The sequence below is a fragment of the Aphidius gifuensis genome, linkage group LG2, assembly GCF_014905175.1.
Source record: "Aphidius gifuensis isolate YNYX2018 linkage group LG2, ASM1490517v1, whole genome shotgun sequence".
Taxonomy (NCBI): Eukaryota; Metazoa; Arthropoda; class Insecta; order Hymenoptera; family Braconidae; genus Aphidius; species Aphidius gifuensis.
This window is the reverse complement of record NC_057789.1, coordinates 13,988,548-14,003,031: the sequence shown is the minus strand read 5'-3', so window position 1 is coordinate 14,003,031 and position 14,484 is coordinate 13,988,548. Positions and strand designations below refer to the sequence as shown.

Genomic DNA, 14,484 nt, shown 5'->3' with positions numbered 1-14,484 from the left:
ATTTTTTTTCTATTAATTTATTCTTGTTATTATTTATATATGTACGTATATATTGTAACGAAATTTATTATTTCGTGGGTTCTCGAAATGAATAATCATCAGAATAAATACTGATTATTTATTTGTTAACGCTTGCGTGTTAATAACAAATGGGAGTTAGTTATTAACAAAATGAAGGATCACTCGTGCCAGGCTCTGTGTAGGGTCAAGACTATTAATGTTATACATGACATCAATGGGGCGCCTATTCGATGTTTATAACAATTCTTGATATATAAACCTTATCGCGGCGATTACTCCACTCCTTCGTCGAAGAGACGAACTGACCGAAGGCTGCGTACGAAGACTGATTGTAAACCCATCGAACTGTGGGCTAGGAAAGCATGCTGCGCATGTCCGGGGGCAATAGGTAGGAGAGTGCTACCTGAGTGAGGTAAGAGCTCACAGCAGCTAAGCACTCAACGTCGTTGTGAGACGACATAACTTGTCTGGCTCTCTCTCTAGGTATCAGAAGTTAAGTCCTGGTGAATCTCCGTCTGAATTTCCAATGACAGACTAATACTAATGATCACGCTATATGGCTCGCTTATAATAATAATAATTATTATTTTATTCTCTCTACGCAATGTGTATGTAATGGTTGGACTATCATCACACATAAATGTGTATGTGTGAGTTCACGAATGGATCGCTGTTAATAATAAAAATAATAATAATATTGAGATATATGTATGTGTAAGTCCTGGTAGCTATGGATCGCTTTATGGTTCCCTATACAAAATACATATCTTACGAGTAGACCATTTGCTCCCACACTTACGATACTTGTGACGTAGGTATTTTACTATAGTATAGTCGCAATGTAATATAGGCGTATGTAACACACTATTCTTTGTTCACGATAGTTCCCTCAGATTTGGTTACGTATTTTATAATCCGATCAGGTGGACCGCGCCCCTCTACCATTTTTAAGACTGAGTTAGGCTCCCGTATTTGTTCTCGTGACTCCCACGGTTGTTGGCTTCCAAGATAACCAACATGGCTCTTCCGGTCATTTTGAGGAGGATGGTGAGAAATCCTCGTTGCTAACCTTGGCCGATAGTTCTCGCCGTGCATGTCAGAAAATCGGTTACGATATATACAGACTGTCCATTTTAATTAGATAATGGATTTCTCTTGAAAAATATAGCTCAAATTGAAAAATGATTCAAGAAAAAGTTGTAGGGTTTGGAGGAAGGCGGAGAAAAAAAAAAAAAATCGAAAAATCCAAAATGGCGGAGTTTCCGGTATAAGCATAGTTTTTTTTAATGGATACTGCATTTTTTTTTTGCACCAAAACGTTTTCTACATCAAAACTATCACTTTTTATTTGAACAAAAATTTTTCGATAAAATCACTTTTTTTTCGGCCCGATTTTATCTGTTGATGGATTTTCCTTGAAAAAAAAATGGCTTTGATTTGAAAATGATATTTAGAAAAGTTGTAGCGTTTAGGAAGACAAACACGAAAAAAAAAAAAAATTTGGTAAAAAATTCAAAATGGCGGAGTGAAAAGCATGGATAAAAAAAATGGACTTAGCCAAAAAATTTTATTCAGAAAGTGTTCATCTTGATGCGAACAATTTTTTAGTAAAAACAAATTACACCTTACCTCAAAAAAAAAGATGATCATACTTTAAACTCCGCCATTTTGAACTTTTTAAAATTTTGTTTTTTTTTTCGTGTTTGTCTTCCTGAACGCTACAACTTTTCTAAATATCATTATTAAATTTGAGCCATATTTTTTGAGGAAAATCCATCAACAGACAAAATTAGGCCGAAAAAAAAGTGATTTTATCGAAAAACTTTTCGAATAAAAAATGTTAGTTTTGATGTAAGAAACATTTTGGTGCAAAAAAAAAATACAGTATCCATTCAAAAAAACTATGTTCATACCTAAAACTCCGCCATTTTGAATTTTTTGAATTTTTTTTGTTTTTTTCTCTGGGTCCCCCGCCAAACCCTACAATTTTTACTTGAATCATTGTTTAATTTGAGCTATATTTTTCAGGAAAAATCCATTATCCAATTAAAATGGGACAGTCTGTATATATAAATAATAATATTATTATATTATGTTATATTTATATTTATTTATATTTATATTATATTTGGAAGATATCAAAAATTTAAATTTTAAGTGACAATAGATTATTCAAAATACTAACTGGTAAATTATTTTTTTAAAAAAAAAAGAGAAAAAATTATTTAAAGAAATGATCATACAGTTGCCGAAGCAACTGTGCCTTCCCTGCGGGGGGAATTTTCATTCCTTCTTAAATATATATCGAAATTTGTAACTACAAATTTATTTCATTCTCTATCGTTACAATGATTATTGTTACAACTAAAATTTATCTAATTTTCATTCATTTTGCTTGTTCCTTCTAATGGGTCATCTCCATGTCCAGAATCGCTTTCTTCTAACCTTTTAAACTCTCCGTTTTTATTCATTTTGTTGTACTATGATTTTAGCCTGTCAATGTTAAATATTTATTACAAAATTGTCGAGTTCGATTGTATTTATTTTATTTACTTTTTTCTCTCGGTTGAATCAGGATTTAACGTTTTAGTTGTTGCTGAAGTCGTCGTTATATTTTTAATTTTTTTATATTCATTTATTTTCAATTCCTTTAATGCTATCACATCACTCTTTTTCCCCGAGAAATTTTCTGCCTCTTCATTCCATAAAGTTAGTTCAATCTAAAATATATTTCCTTTGGTAAATTTATTATCTTTGTTTAGTTTAATCAAACTTTTTTTCATTTAAATTTTATTTGACTTCATAATCACTGTCGTCTGCTATAATGTTCTTGTTCTTTATTTTAATAACCGTCCTGACATTGCATATATAAATTCCACTTTATTTATTGCTATTATGATTGCGATGATATCTAAATAATGTCATTATTATTATTGAATAGTTTTCTTTTTTTTTTTTTTTTTTTTCGCTAAAATTATTTTGCCTGCAAATGAATTAATTGGTAGATGTACAATTGCTTGTATTTTTTTAATCTCGAAATTAATTTTTGGTATATTTTCATTTTCCTCATCGTCATCGAATTTTATATTAGCTTCTACTGGTATCATTATTTCTTTATTATTTATTGATGGGTATTGTTCATTAATTTTTCTGACTACTCCTCCAGTGATCGTTTATATTTTGTTTAACTTGAATATTTAATAATTTATCGTGTTAATAATTTTTTTTTAAATCTTTTTGTTTCCATGATATTTTGCTATACTTTTCTTTTTTGTTTACTCATATTTTCCTAATATTTTCCTATAATTATCGTATTTTTCTTTATATTCAGTGATTTTTCTATATTTTCGTTTATTCGTTTATATATTCTTTATTTTTCTATATTTTTCTTCATTTTCCATATTCATCTTGTTTAGATTAATTAAGCGACTTAGAAAATTTTCGGGGGGGGGGGGGTATAATTGATATGTTCCCTCATTTATCGTTTTTTTCTTTATATTCAGTCACTTTTCTATATTTTCCTTTATATTTACTGATATTTTCCCATATTTATTTTTTTTTTCTTTATATTCAGTGAGTTTTCTATATTTTTCTTTATATTTTCCATATATATCGTATTGGTTAAGATTAAGGGACTTAGGAAATTTTTTGGGGGGGTGTCTACCATAGTTGAGATTAAAGGACTTAAAAAATTTTTAGGGGGGGTGTCTACCATGGTTGGGGGGGGGGTCCAGTAGAAAAGCAAAAACAATAGGAAATTAAAATTCCCTAAAAAGAGAAAAAAATTATTTAAAAAAAGAAAAAAACTAAACGTAAGTGGGAAGTGCTTTTCCGACATCTTTGATCCTAATTTTCGAGTCAGTTGCAGATCGTCTCCAACACTAAAAACAATTTATGTGAAAAATTTTTAACCAAGTCTTTTAAAATTATATCACCAGGACTAGTACAAGTTACGCGCAACTATACTTTCAAACGTCCGAAAATAATTGAAAAAAATACACCGTAATTTCAAAATGAAAAGTAGTATGGAAGAAATTTATTATATGACAATTAAAAAAAATAGTGAAATAATGCTTCAAAAAGGTAGTATTTACAATTTTTCTGAAAAACAAAATTGTAAATGATCAAAACTATGAATATTATATGCTATAAAATTCAATACTCTATAAAATAAGACCAACGCGAACTTGAACGGTCGAAAATTAAAGCCTCCATGATCAAAATGGTGAATGAAGTGTAGTAAACCCATGTTAATCAAATGGAAAAAACAAATGACCCCTGAACCACCTCTAAATATTTTTCAATTGAGTTCAAATTTTTTCTGGGCATGATTTAGAGCTGTATAAACTTGTATAAAGATGGGTGAAGAGAAAAAAAAATATCGAAAAAAAAAAAACACCCTAGTATACATATAGCATAGGCAACACAACATGAAACGTAGCAAGAAACAGATTATACATATAGCATAGACAACGCAACATGAAACGTTGCATAAAACAGAGTATACATATACCGTAGGCAACGCAACATGAAATGTTGCACGAAACAGAATTTACATATAGCATAGGCAACGTGGCATGATACACAGTAAGCTCGAGAGAAAGAAAAAAGAAATAGGCATGCACATTACTAAAAAGAAAAAAAAAATATCGCTTTATAGTATTGGTCTCATGGTAGTCATCAGTTGTCATAGCCGGCACCATACACTGAAAAAACGTTCCCGCTGCTGGCACGGTACGTTCCTGCTGCCGTAGCAGTAAAGTAGACAGTAGTACAGCACTGCTGCTGCAGCTGAACATTTTACTGTCGATGAGTTCAGGTGTATTAGCAGTACAAAGAATAGCTGTATGACACGTAAAGACTCATTCGATAAATTAAATGATGTATATATGTATATTATTAATATTAATTATTAATAAATATAATTATATATTACTATTATTATTGAATATGAACTGATTTTAAAATCTTGTATATTATAAAAAAATATGAATAAAGAATATGAAAAAAATATATTTTATTTGAATATAGAATTAAAAAAAAAAAAAATTACATTTTTAATTTACCGTGTAATAATAATAAATTAACTTATTGAATAAACGAAAAAATTGCATTAACTATAATGATAGCATAAAAATAATATTACACGGTAAATTAAAAATGTAAAAAATTTAATTTTTAACGTGAAAAAAAATTTTCAAATTTAACATTAAAAGAAATGTTTAATTGAACATTTAAAAAATTCTAAATTTTAATCCTAACCTATAAGTGATGTCAAAGTCATAAACCGTATATGACCGCGCATACAGATGTGCGCATTCAGTTGCCACAGCAGTGCTTTGTACTGCTCTCACAGCAGTACAGTTTACCGAGAATATACGAGTGCTTACTGTGGATTTACATGGACATCCTGCTACTGTAGCTGTCTACCATTACCGGTACAATAGACCGTGCCTGGAGCGGGAACGTTTTTTCAGTGTAGCATTATCATTGTCGAAATTTTAGAATATCAGTTGTCGTGTTTATATTTTTTGTGAGCTGACATTATCAAATTTTTGTTTTAAAAATTATTTTATTTAATACTGCGCCGGACTTACGTGTATATGTATTTTTAATTCTCCAAAAAATTAAAAAAAAAAAAAATATGTAGAAAAAATTTTATTTCTACATCCTGATAAACCAGAAAACAACATAAAGAACTAATGCATTATTTTCATTCTTTTCTTCTCGAAAAAATATATCGTTTGATCAAAAAAAACCCAGGAGATGATAAAAAAATTCAATTTTTACATCCTGGTGAACCGGAAACTAAAGCAATATTTTTAATCTCCTCTTTTTTAGAAAATATATATATTAATAAGGAAATCCCTGAAGATTATTGGAAAAATCTCATCTTCAACACTTGATTTAAATTGTGATTCAAAAATATTATTAATATAATAAGTATCCTTGAAAAAACTGATCTAACTCTATTACTCGTCGAGGCTCAAGTTTCCCATCCTGATTCAACTGATCGAAAACCCCGGACGGTGGAAGTGAAGATTGTATAGAATTACTCGATGAAAAGCGTGAAGAAATACCTAAATTTTTACTCACAAGTACGACGTATACATTCAAAATAAAAGATGTTCTTAATAATCGCGGGCTTGTTGACTTCATTGAGACTGCTTTCCAACAAGTATATCAACGTATGTCAAGCGATAACACTGACCGGATTATTTTTAATTTTCGATCAGAAAATATGACTAGTGATTTATTTACAAATTTAACACCAATTAATGAGTTTACTTTTGATCGTTTATGGACAATAATAAGTAGTATATGTCAAAGTGCTGGCGGTATAGATGTGACGGATGCATTCCATATAAAAGTTATAATTTTAAAACGAATCGTTGGTGGATGTGGAATGCCTGAAAGTAAAAGATCAAAACGTGGTACACTAATAATTAATAATAAAGATAATTTATGTTTACCAAGATCAATCGTAGTAAAATTATCTGAATTAGAGACAAATAAACTTGACGTGGCTAGATTAAGAAAAGTTCGTGACGCTCGACATGAATTACAAAAAACATTGACTCTTGAATTCATAATTAAATCTGGTCTTGTTATTCCACCTGAGGGTTGTGGTTTGGAGCAAGTGAGACAATTTCAAATGTATTTAGTGACATGTGCAGCTAAACGCGTTTTAAAAATATATCAGGAGACCTGGTAGGGTCTCGCCTCAATTTTAGAAAGAAAAACATATATAGAACGAACGCGAACTCTCTTACCGGGTATAAGTATTTTAAGTTTGCGCTCTGTGACGTCATAATTTCTAATTTATCAATTTTTAGGCTAACTATTGGCCGAAAAAAAAAAATAAAAATTGTTTTACTATATATATCGATAGCCCTCGTTCTAATAAGCCTACTTTCGATTTTTTCCAATAACTAATAAAAAAGATATCAACATCAGTAAAAACCAAGAATAAAATCTTATTAAAAAATAAATTTCTCAGTTAAATGTCCTCCTTATCTCCTCTCTTGAGACGTTTCATGTCGTACATACGGAGATATGCATGTATGCATGGTTATCGATTATTTTCTTGTGGGTGTGTGTGCCGTACAATGTTATTCTTTTCTTTTTCAATTCTTCCTTAGCTACATATAAGTATGTATATTAGGGTGGCCCTTAAAAAGGTCAATGATGAATTTTTATGAGTGCACCCCCTAGAATGGTTCCAAATAAATAAAAAAAAATCCTGACAAAATTTCATAGCTCTATCTTGATATTAACACGTGCCTCAAGTCACTTACTTTTTCCCGTTTAATTAACATGGCAATTTTTCTATATTTTAGTAACAATACTGTGGCGGCGTCAAAAAATATGCAAAAAATCGCATATTATGCCAATTTCTTTATTTTTCTATGTAGAATTTAACCGCTTTCACCGCTCGCCGAAATTTTCAATATTGGACCTACTATATGGGTCGACCCAACTCAAAACTCTCTGAATTACATTAAAAAAAAAAACTACAATCCGTTTACACTGGATTCTTCTGTTAACATTTATAATCTGAAAGATAAAAATAATAGGTCATTTTTTTTTAAATATCTCATATGATTTAGACTTATTAACTGCTCTTTCAAATACGAAATGGCGGTCTGACTTTATTGATCTAATTAATTAAAAAATTTTAAAAAACACTCAATTCTGTAAAAAATTTGATTTTACTATTCTCATTATTAACATTAATATTATTATTATTTTTATTATTATTAACATTATTATCAAAATAAAGGTCGTATTGCAAAATCCATATTGCAAATGCTGAGCTAATCTATATCGATTTGTAAACACAATAATTAAAACTCAATGAGTAATATTTAATTTACTGTCAAAATTCAATATAGGCTCGAGTATGTAACGACGTACTATATGAACAGCTGATTCTTCAACATGCGTAAGACAGTGTTGAATTAATGACCAGAGCCGGAAAGTTCGTCTGTTATTTCGGCTTGCCGTAAATACCATGGCAACATGGTGAAATATAGTTTAAAAAAAAGACGATCTGAACCTCGTACATGGAAAAAATGGCCCTTTAAAATGGCCTTATTTTTTTTGGCCGCTTAAAAATGGCCCTTAAAAATGGCCTTATATTTTTGGCCTCTTAAAAATGGCCTTAAAAAATGGCCTTATTTTTTTTGGCCTCTTAAAAATGGCCTCAAAAAATGGCCAAAAACATAAAGCCATTTTTTAAAGCCATTTTTAAGAAGCCAAAAAAAAATAAGGCCGTTTTTTGAGGCCATTTTTAAGAGGCCAAAAAAAATAAGGCCATTTTTGAACCACAGGTTCAGATCGTCTTTTTAAACTATATTTCACCATGTTGCCATGGTATTTACGGCAAGCTGAATTAGACGAACTTCCCGGCTCTGATAATAATCAATTTATGAATTTGTTTTCCGATTGATTATTTTATCCGTTTATTATTATTGAATATTTAATGAATAGCTGTAATTCACTATTATTGCGAAGGAATTTTATTATTTATTGATTTATTATTCATATTAATTCTTTTGTTGGTATTTAAATTTATTAAAAAAAAATTGTATTAATTTTATTTGTCAAATAAAAAAATGAAATAACAAGGGACAGCAGCAGCTGAGAAAATAATGTGGTTAAAAAATTATGTTTTTTTAACATTAATTCCTTAAAACATAATTCTTGGGCAACATTAATTCCTTATAGCTACATCTTTTCCTGAGCTACTACTTTTCCCTGGACATTTTTATTTTTTAAAAATAAAATTACATGTATATTATATATTGACACAAAAAAATGTCCAAGTAAAAGCAGTAGCTAAGGAAAAAGATGTAATAAAAGAAAAATGGACTAGGAATTACAGTTGCCAAAAAATTATTTTTCAAGCAACATTATTTCCTGAAAAAATAATTCTTCGGCAACATTAATTCCTTAGCTACATTTTTTTCTTAGCTACTACTTTTTCTTAGTATTTCAATCACTTATTTGACAGATAAAATACATACAATTTATTTTAATAAATTGAAATACCAAGAAATAGAATCAATCGAAATAAATAAATAAATCAACAATTAAATCCTATTGCAGTAATAAAGAATAACTATTTATCAAATATTCAATAATATTAAATGCATAAATTAGTCCAGATTAGACAAGATTAAATTCAAAAATTAATGATTATATTATCATCATTATATTAAATTAAACTATTTATTTCAATTGATATGAAAGTTCTCATAATGAGAACCCTTTGTCTCTCAATCTCTATTACAGAATTGTATTAGGGCTCCCTCTGGATCGACGTCGAATCGAGCGTTTTTCGCGTAACGTTTCGACGTCGATCCGAGCTCGATTTTCGACGTCCACTGGATGTTGACTGTCGGAAATCAACTTAGATTTCTACCTGGGATGTAATTCAGAGAGTTTTGGGTTGGGTCAACCCATATAGTACGTCCAATATTGAAAATTTCGGCGAGCGGTGAAAGCGGTTAAATTCTACATAGAAAAATAAAGAAATTGGCATAATATGCGATTTTTTACATATTTTTTGATGACGCTACAGTATTGTTACTAAAATATAGAAAATATACCATGTTAATTAAACGGGAAAAAGTAAGTGACTTGAGGCACGGGTTAATATTAAGATAGAGCTTTGAAATTTTGTCAGGATTTTTTTTTATTTATTTGGAACCATTCTAGAGGGTGCACTCATAAAAATTCACCATTGACCTTTTTAAGGGCCACCCTAATGTATATATATATATATATATATATGTTTTTATTTTCGATTTATTTATATGCAAAAAGATTTGTTATTTCTTATATATAATTAATATCGATATTATTTCATTATTCACGGTTAAATTAAAATATGTAGAAGAATTGTACAGATACGTGAACCTGGCCTGCATAAGTCATAAAAAAATTTTCTAGAACACTCATTAGAAGCGTCTTAATTTGTACTTTTTTTTACCGCAATTGTTTTCATTTGTACCTCAAAATTAAAGGGCGGAGAAAGGGTTAAAACCGATTTTTTTTCTAGATGACTCAGGGAGGAAAAAAATGATTTGTACTAAAGCCCGGAATTTGTACCTCAAAAATAACAACAAAAAAAAAAAATTGTTTACTCTAAAACGTTAATTAACAATTGTATATCTGCTTTAATTATTGAGGTAAACATTCCATTCTAGCTCACGTTCTACTCTTCAAAATAAAAAATAAATTATTTGAAAATATTTTTGAGGCACCATGCAATCGTTAATGAAAATTTTTAATCAACAATTGCATGGTGCCTTTAAAAATCAATATTTTTAAATAATTTTTTTTTGTTTTAAAGAGCAGACGTTAAGCTAATTTGTATCTCAATAATAATAATAAAAAAACAAGATACTCCTAAATTTTATCTTACAATACTTTGATATTATTATTGAGGGTACAAAATTAGCCCACGTTCTGCTCTTTAAAAAAAAGTAAAAATTATTCAAAAATATTGATTTTTAAAGGCCCCATGCAATTGTTAATCAAACATCTTTATTAACAATTGCATGGTGCATCCAAAATTCAATATTTTAAAATAATTTATTTTTTATTTTAATGAGCAGAACGTGAGCCAACTTGTAACGTCAAGCCCTGATAGAAATATTTCTCCGCCATTACTTCGTTTTTGGCCCATTTCCGGAGAAATTACTCCGGCATAATGAGATTAATGTCGGTAAAATTAATCTGCCACGACTTTTTTGCCGGAATAATTTCTCCGCCATCAACCTCATGCCGGAGTAATTTCTCCGGAAATAGGCCAAAAATGGAGAAATGCCGAAGTAATGCCGGAGTAATATTTCCACCAGGGAGAGCAGAATTTGTACCTCAATAATAAAAGCAGATATTCAATTGTTAATTAACATTTTTAAATAAGTAAATAATTTTTTTTTGTTATTTTTGAGATACTAATTTCTTGCTTAATGGTACTATTTATGATTCTTTATATTCTCTCTCACGAATTTTTATAAATTATTATTAGTTTAGTTTTTAACAAAACGAGTGAAATACAAACAAAACATAAATTTACAATTAATGTCCCTGGAAGCCTCAATTTTAGATGAGTTGTTTATATTTTTATCATAGCTTTGATAATCAAAAGAAATGAAATATAGAAAAAAATAGCAAAATTTTAAAGTATAAAGATGAATAATTTGCTGGATAAAAAAAAAAAAAAAAAAAAAAATTAGGCGCTTTTTCACGATAACGCTTGCGATAGATGTTAATAATATTATAATAAAAAGCGCCTAATTTTTTTTTTTTTTTTTTTTATCTAGCAAATTATTCATCTTTATACTTTAAAATTTTGCTATTTTTTTTTATATTTCACTTCTTTCGATTATTAAAGCTATGATAAAAAAATAAACAGCTCATCTAAAATTGAGGCTTCCAGGGACATTAATTGTAAATTTATGTTTTGTTTGTATAAATATGTTTCTCATAATATGAATGAACATGAATGAGTATTTGATGGTATATATTAAGTTGAGGGTTTTATTCGTGAAGAACAAAATTATATACCAATTGCATATTATGGAAATAGTCGTCATTATGAACTAATTAAAATAAGTTGAAGAACTCCCAATGGGATTTTTTTGCGTATACCATAACTCTTTAAAGAAATATCTATCAATTTTTAAAACAAAAACTTAAAAAAAGTTGAAAATTCAAAAAATTCAGGCTGCCTGCCCTTCTAAATCTTAATTAATTGATATTAATTAAACTATCAACATCCAAAGAAAATTAACTTTACTCCAATATTCTCCAAAAAAAACTCCAAAAGAATCCATATGATAGTTTATTCTGATTCCATCAACCCCAGGCTAATTAGAAGTAAACAATTTTTTTTTTTTTTTTTCATTGAAAGACAAATTCTGTTATTATCAATACAAATTAACTCATTACTTTTCCTTTAAAAATAAAAAAAATGTAATTCAATATTATTTTCTTCGAGGTGTCTTGCAATTGTTTATCAAACACTTCCAAAAAATAATCCTTTTCAATAATTCTTTTTTCATCTTTTTCAAGAGGAAAACGTCGGCTGATGATAGCAGAATCCGTATTTTAGTGGAAGAAATATAAAAAATTATTTATTAACGATTGCATGACACCTCGAACAATTTTTAACATTTATTCATAAAGATTGTTGAATAATTTTCTTTTTTATTCTTAAAGAAAGAGATTGATTAAATTTTTTTTTTTTCAATTTTTCGTTTTTTTTTTATTTATAACACATTAACTACTCTTTTATTTATAACAATCCAATTAAATTATAGTGAATCATTTGAAGGTTATGGACATTAATATTTTTTGACAGATAAAATGTAGTATAATCATTAATCACATATGTCAACACACATAATTAGCAATGCAATTAGCGTCACCTATATCAATTTATACGACATGCACGTGATCAACTCCGATCAAAATGTGCACAAATTATTACGGCAATCAAATTTCAAATGAGAGCCAATCAAAATCAAATTTCAGGCAGCAAGTTTGAAATTCATCAAGCGCTGCCATGACACCAATGCTTTTTTTTATATAGGAACCGTGATGAAATTCATCAAGCGCTGCCATGACACCAATGCTTTTTTTTATATAGGAACCGTTATGAACATACGCAAAATATTACGAAGTATTTAGAAGATCAAGGTTATGATGTTATTGAAAAATAGGGATGTAAATTTAAAAAATTGTTAAAAGAGGTACCTCAAGTAAAAAAAATAGTTGATTCTATTGATGCAAATTATTACACAGCATGAAACCCACGTGATGCTTATTTTGGTGGTAGAACGGAAAATTTTGTCGAGTCATATACAGTACAACCCGGGGAAACTATACAGTATGTGGATTTTACAAGTCTGTACCCGCGTGTCCTTAAGAATTGCGCCTTCCCGTTAGGTCATCCTAAAGTATATGCCGGTCGCGATATCGAGAAAGAATTTCCAAATAATGATATATCAAAAATTAATCGATTAATAAAATGTCTTGTACTTGTACCGTCTGATTTACATATGCCTGTTTTGCCTGTACGTTTAAAAAAATAAAAAACTTTATTTTCCACTCTGTCGTACATGTGTTGATACAATGGAGCCAGGTTTTCGTAATCATAATAATAATGAAAGAAGTTCGATCGGTATTTGGGTTACGTCAGAACTAAAACTTGCTTTAACAAAAATGTCTACGAATAATAAAGGTACTAATGAAGTTGGTTTATTTACAAGATATATAAATACTTTTCTTATAATAAAACAAGAAGGCAGTGGGTACCCATTATAGGTCAAAACTGAATCTGATAAATCGAGGAATATTTTTAAGCTGAAAATATTAAACTTGATAAAGAAAATATAGATTTTAATCCAAGTCTCCGTAAATTGAGTAAAAATATTCTTAATTCGTTATATGGTAAACTAGGACAAAAAAGTTCTTTATGGCGTTAAACGAATTGCAGTGATTTACAAGAATATCATGATATAGTAGATAACGAAAAAAATTTAATTCAATTTATCGAACCAATAAATCAAGAAACTGTCTCAATTTCGTGGAAATTGATTTATGAAGAAGAACCTTTAACAAAAACAACTAACGTTGTATTGGCGGCTTTGACAACAGCGTACGCTCGAGAAAAATTATATTCTTGTATTCATGAAAATAGTAAACAAATTTTATATGTTGACACTGACTCTATTATAAGAATATGTATAAATGAAAATGATAAATTAATTACAGGGAGTAAATTGGGAGATTTAACTGATGACCTAGAAGAGTATGGAGAAGGTTCATACATGGAATCTTTTATATCAGGTGGGCCAAAATTTCATTCTTTTATTGTACAAAAACCTGATGGTGGTCAAGTAAACGTCTGTAAATTTGAAGGTGTACGACTTGACTTGGAAGCACAAAAATTTATGAATTTTAATACTGTTAAATCATTAATTAAGCGCGAAATAGATCCTTTTTAAATTAAATATAATTCTATCCGTAGAACGAGAGATCTACAAGTGTACTCTACTATTGATAAAAAAATGATTTCTGTTACAGAACCTAAGCGTAATCACTACGAGAATATTACATATCCTCTGGGCTATAAAAGACAACGTGTATAATAAAAAAATGATCATACAGTTGCTGAAGCAACTGTGCCTTCCCTGCGGGGGGAATTTTAATTTCTTCTTTAATATATATCGAAAGTCGTGACTGCAAATTTATTTCATTCTCTATCGTTACAATGATTATTGTTACAACTAAAATTTATTTAATTTTCATTCATTTTGCTTGTTCCTTTTAATGGGTCATCTCCATGTCCAGAATCGCTTTCTTCTAACCTTTTAAACTCTCCGTTTTCATTCATTTTGTTGTACTATGATTTTGGCCTGTCAATGTTAAATATTTATTACGAAA

At 29.1% G+C, this 14,484-nt stretch overlaps 1 protein-coding gene across 1 annotated transcript in view; it reads left to right on the top strand.

Annotated features, from left to right (window-relative positions):
• The window catches only part of LOC122849127, a 160,238-nt gene extending 145,979 nt beyond the window's left edge, over window positions 1-14,259 (top strand). Inside the window, exons 5-6 of the mRNA XM_044147722.1 lie at window positions 13,813-13,887; window positions 14,125-14,259. Of these exons, the coding sequence (XP_044003657.1) occupies window positions 13,813-13,887; window positions 14,125-14,189 (140 nt within the window). The 3' untranslated portion in view covers window positions 14,190-14,259. The remainder of the gene's footprint in view (window positions 1-13,812; window positions 13,888-14,124) is intronic.
• The last annotated feature ends 225 nt before the right edge of the window (window positions 14,260-14,484 follow it).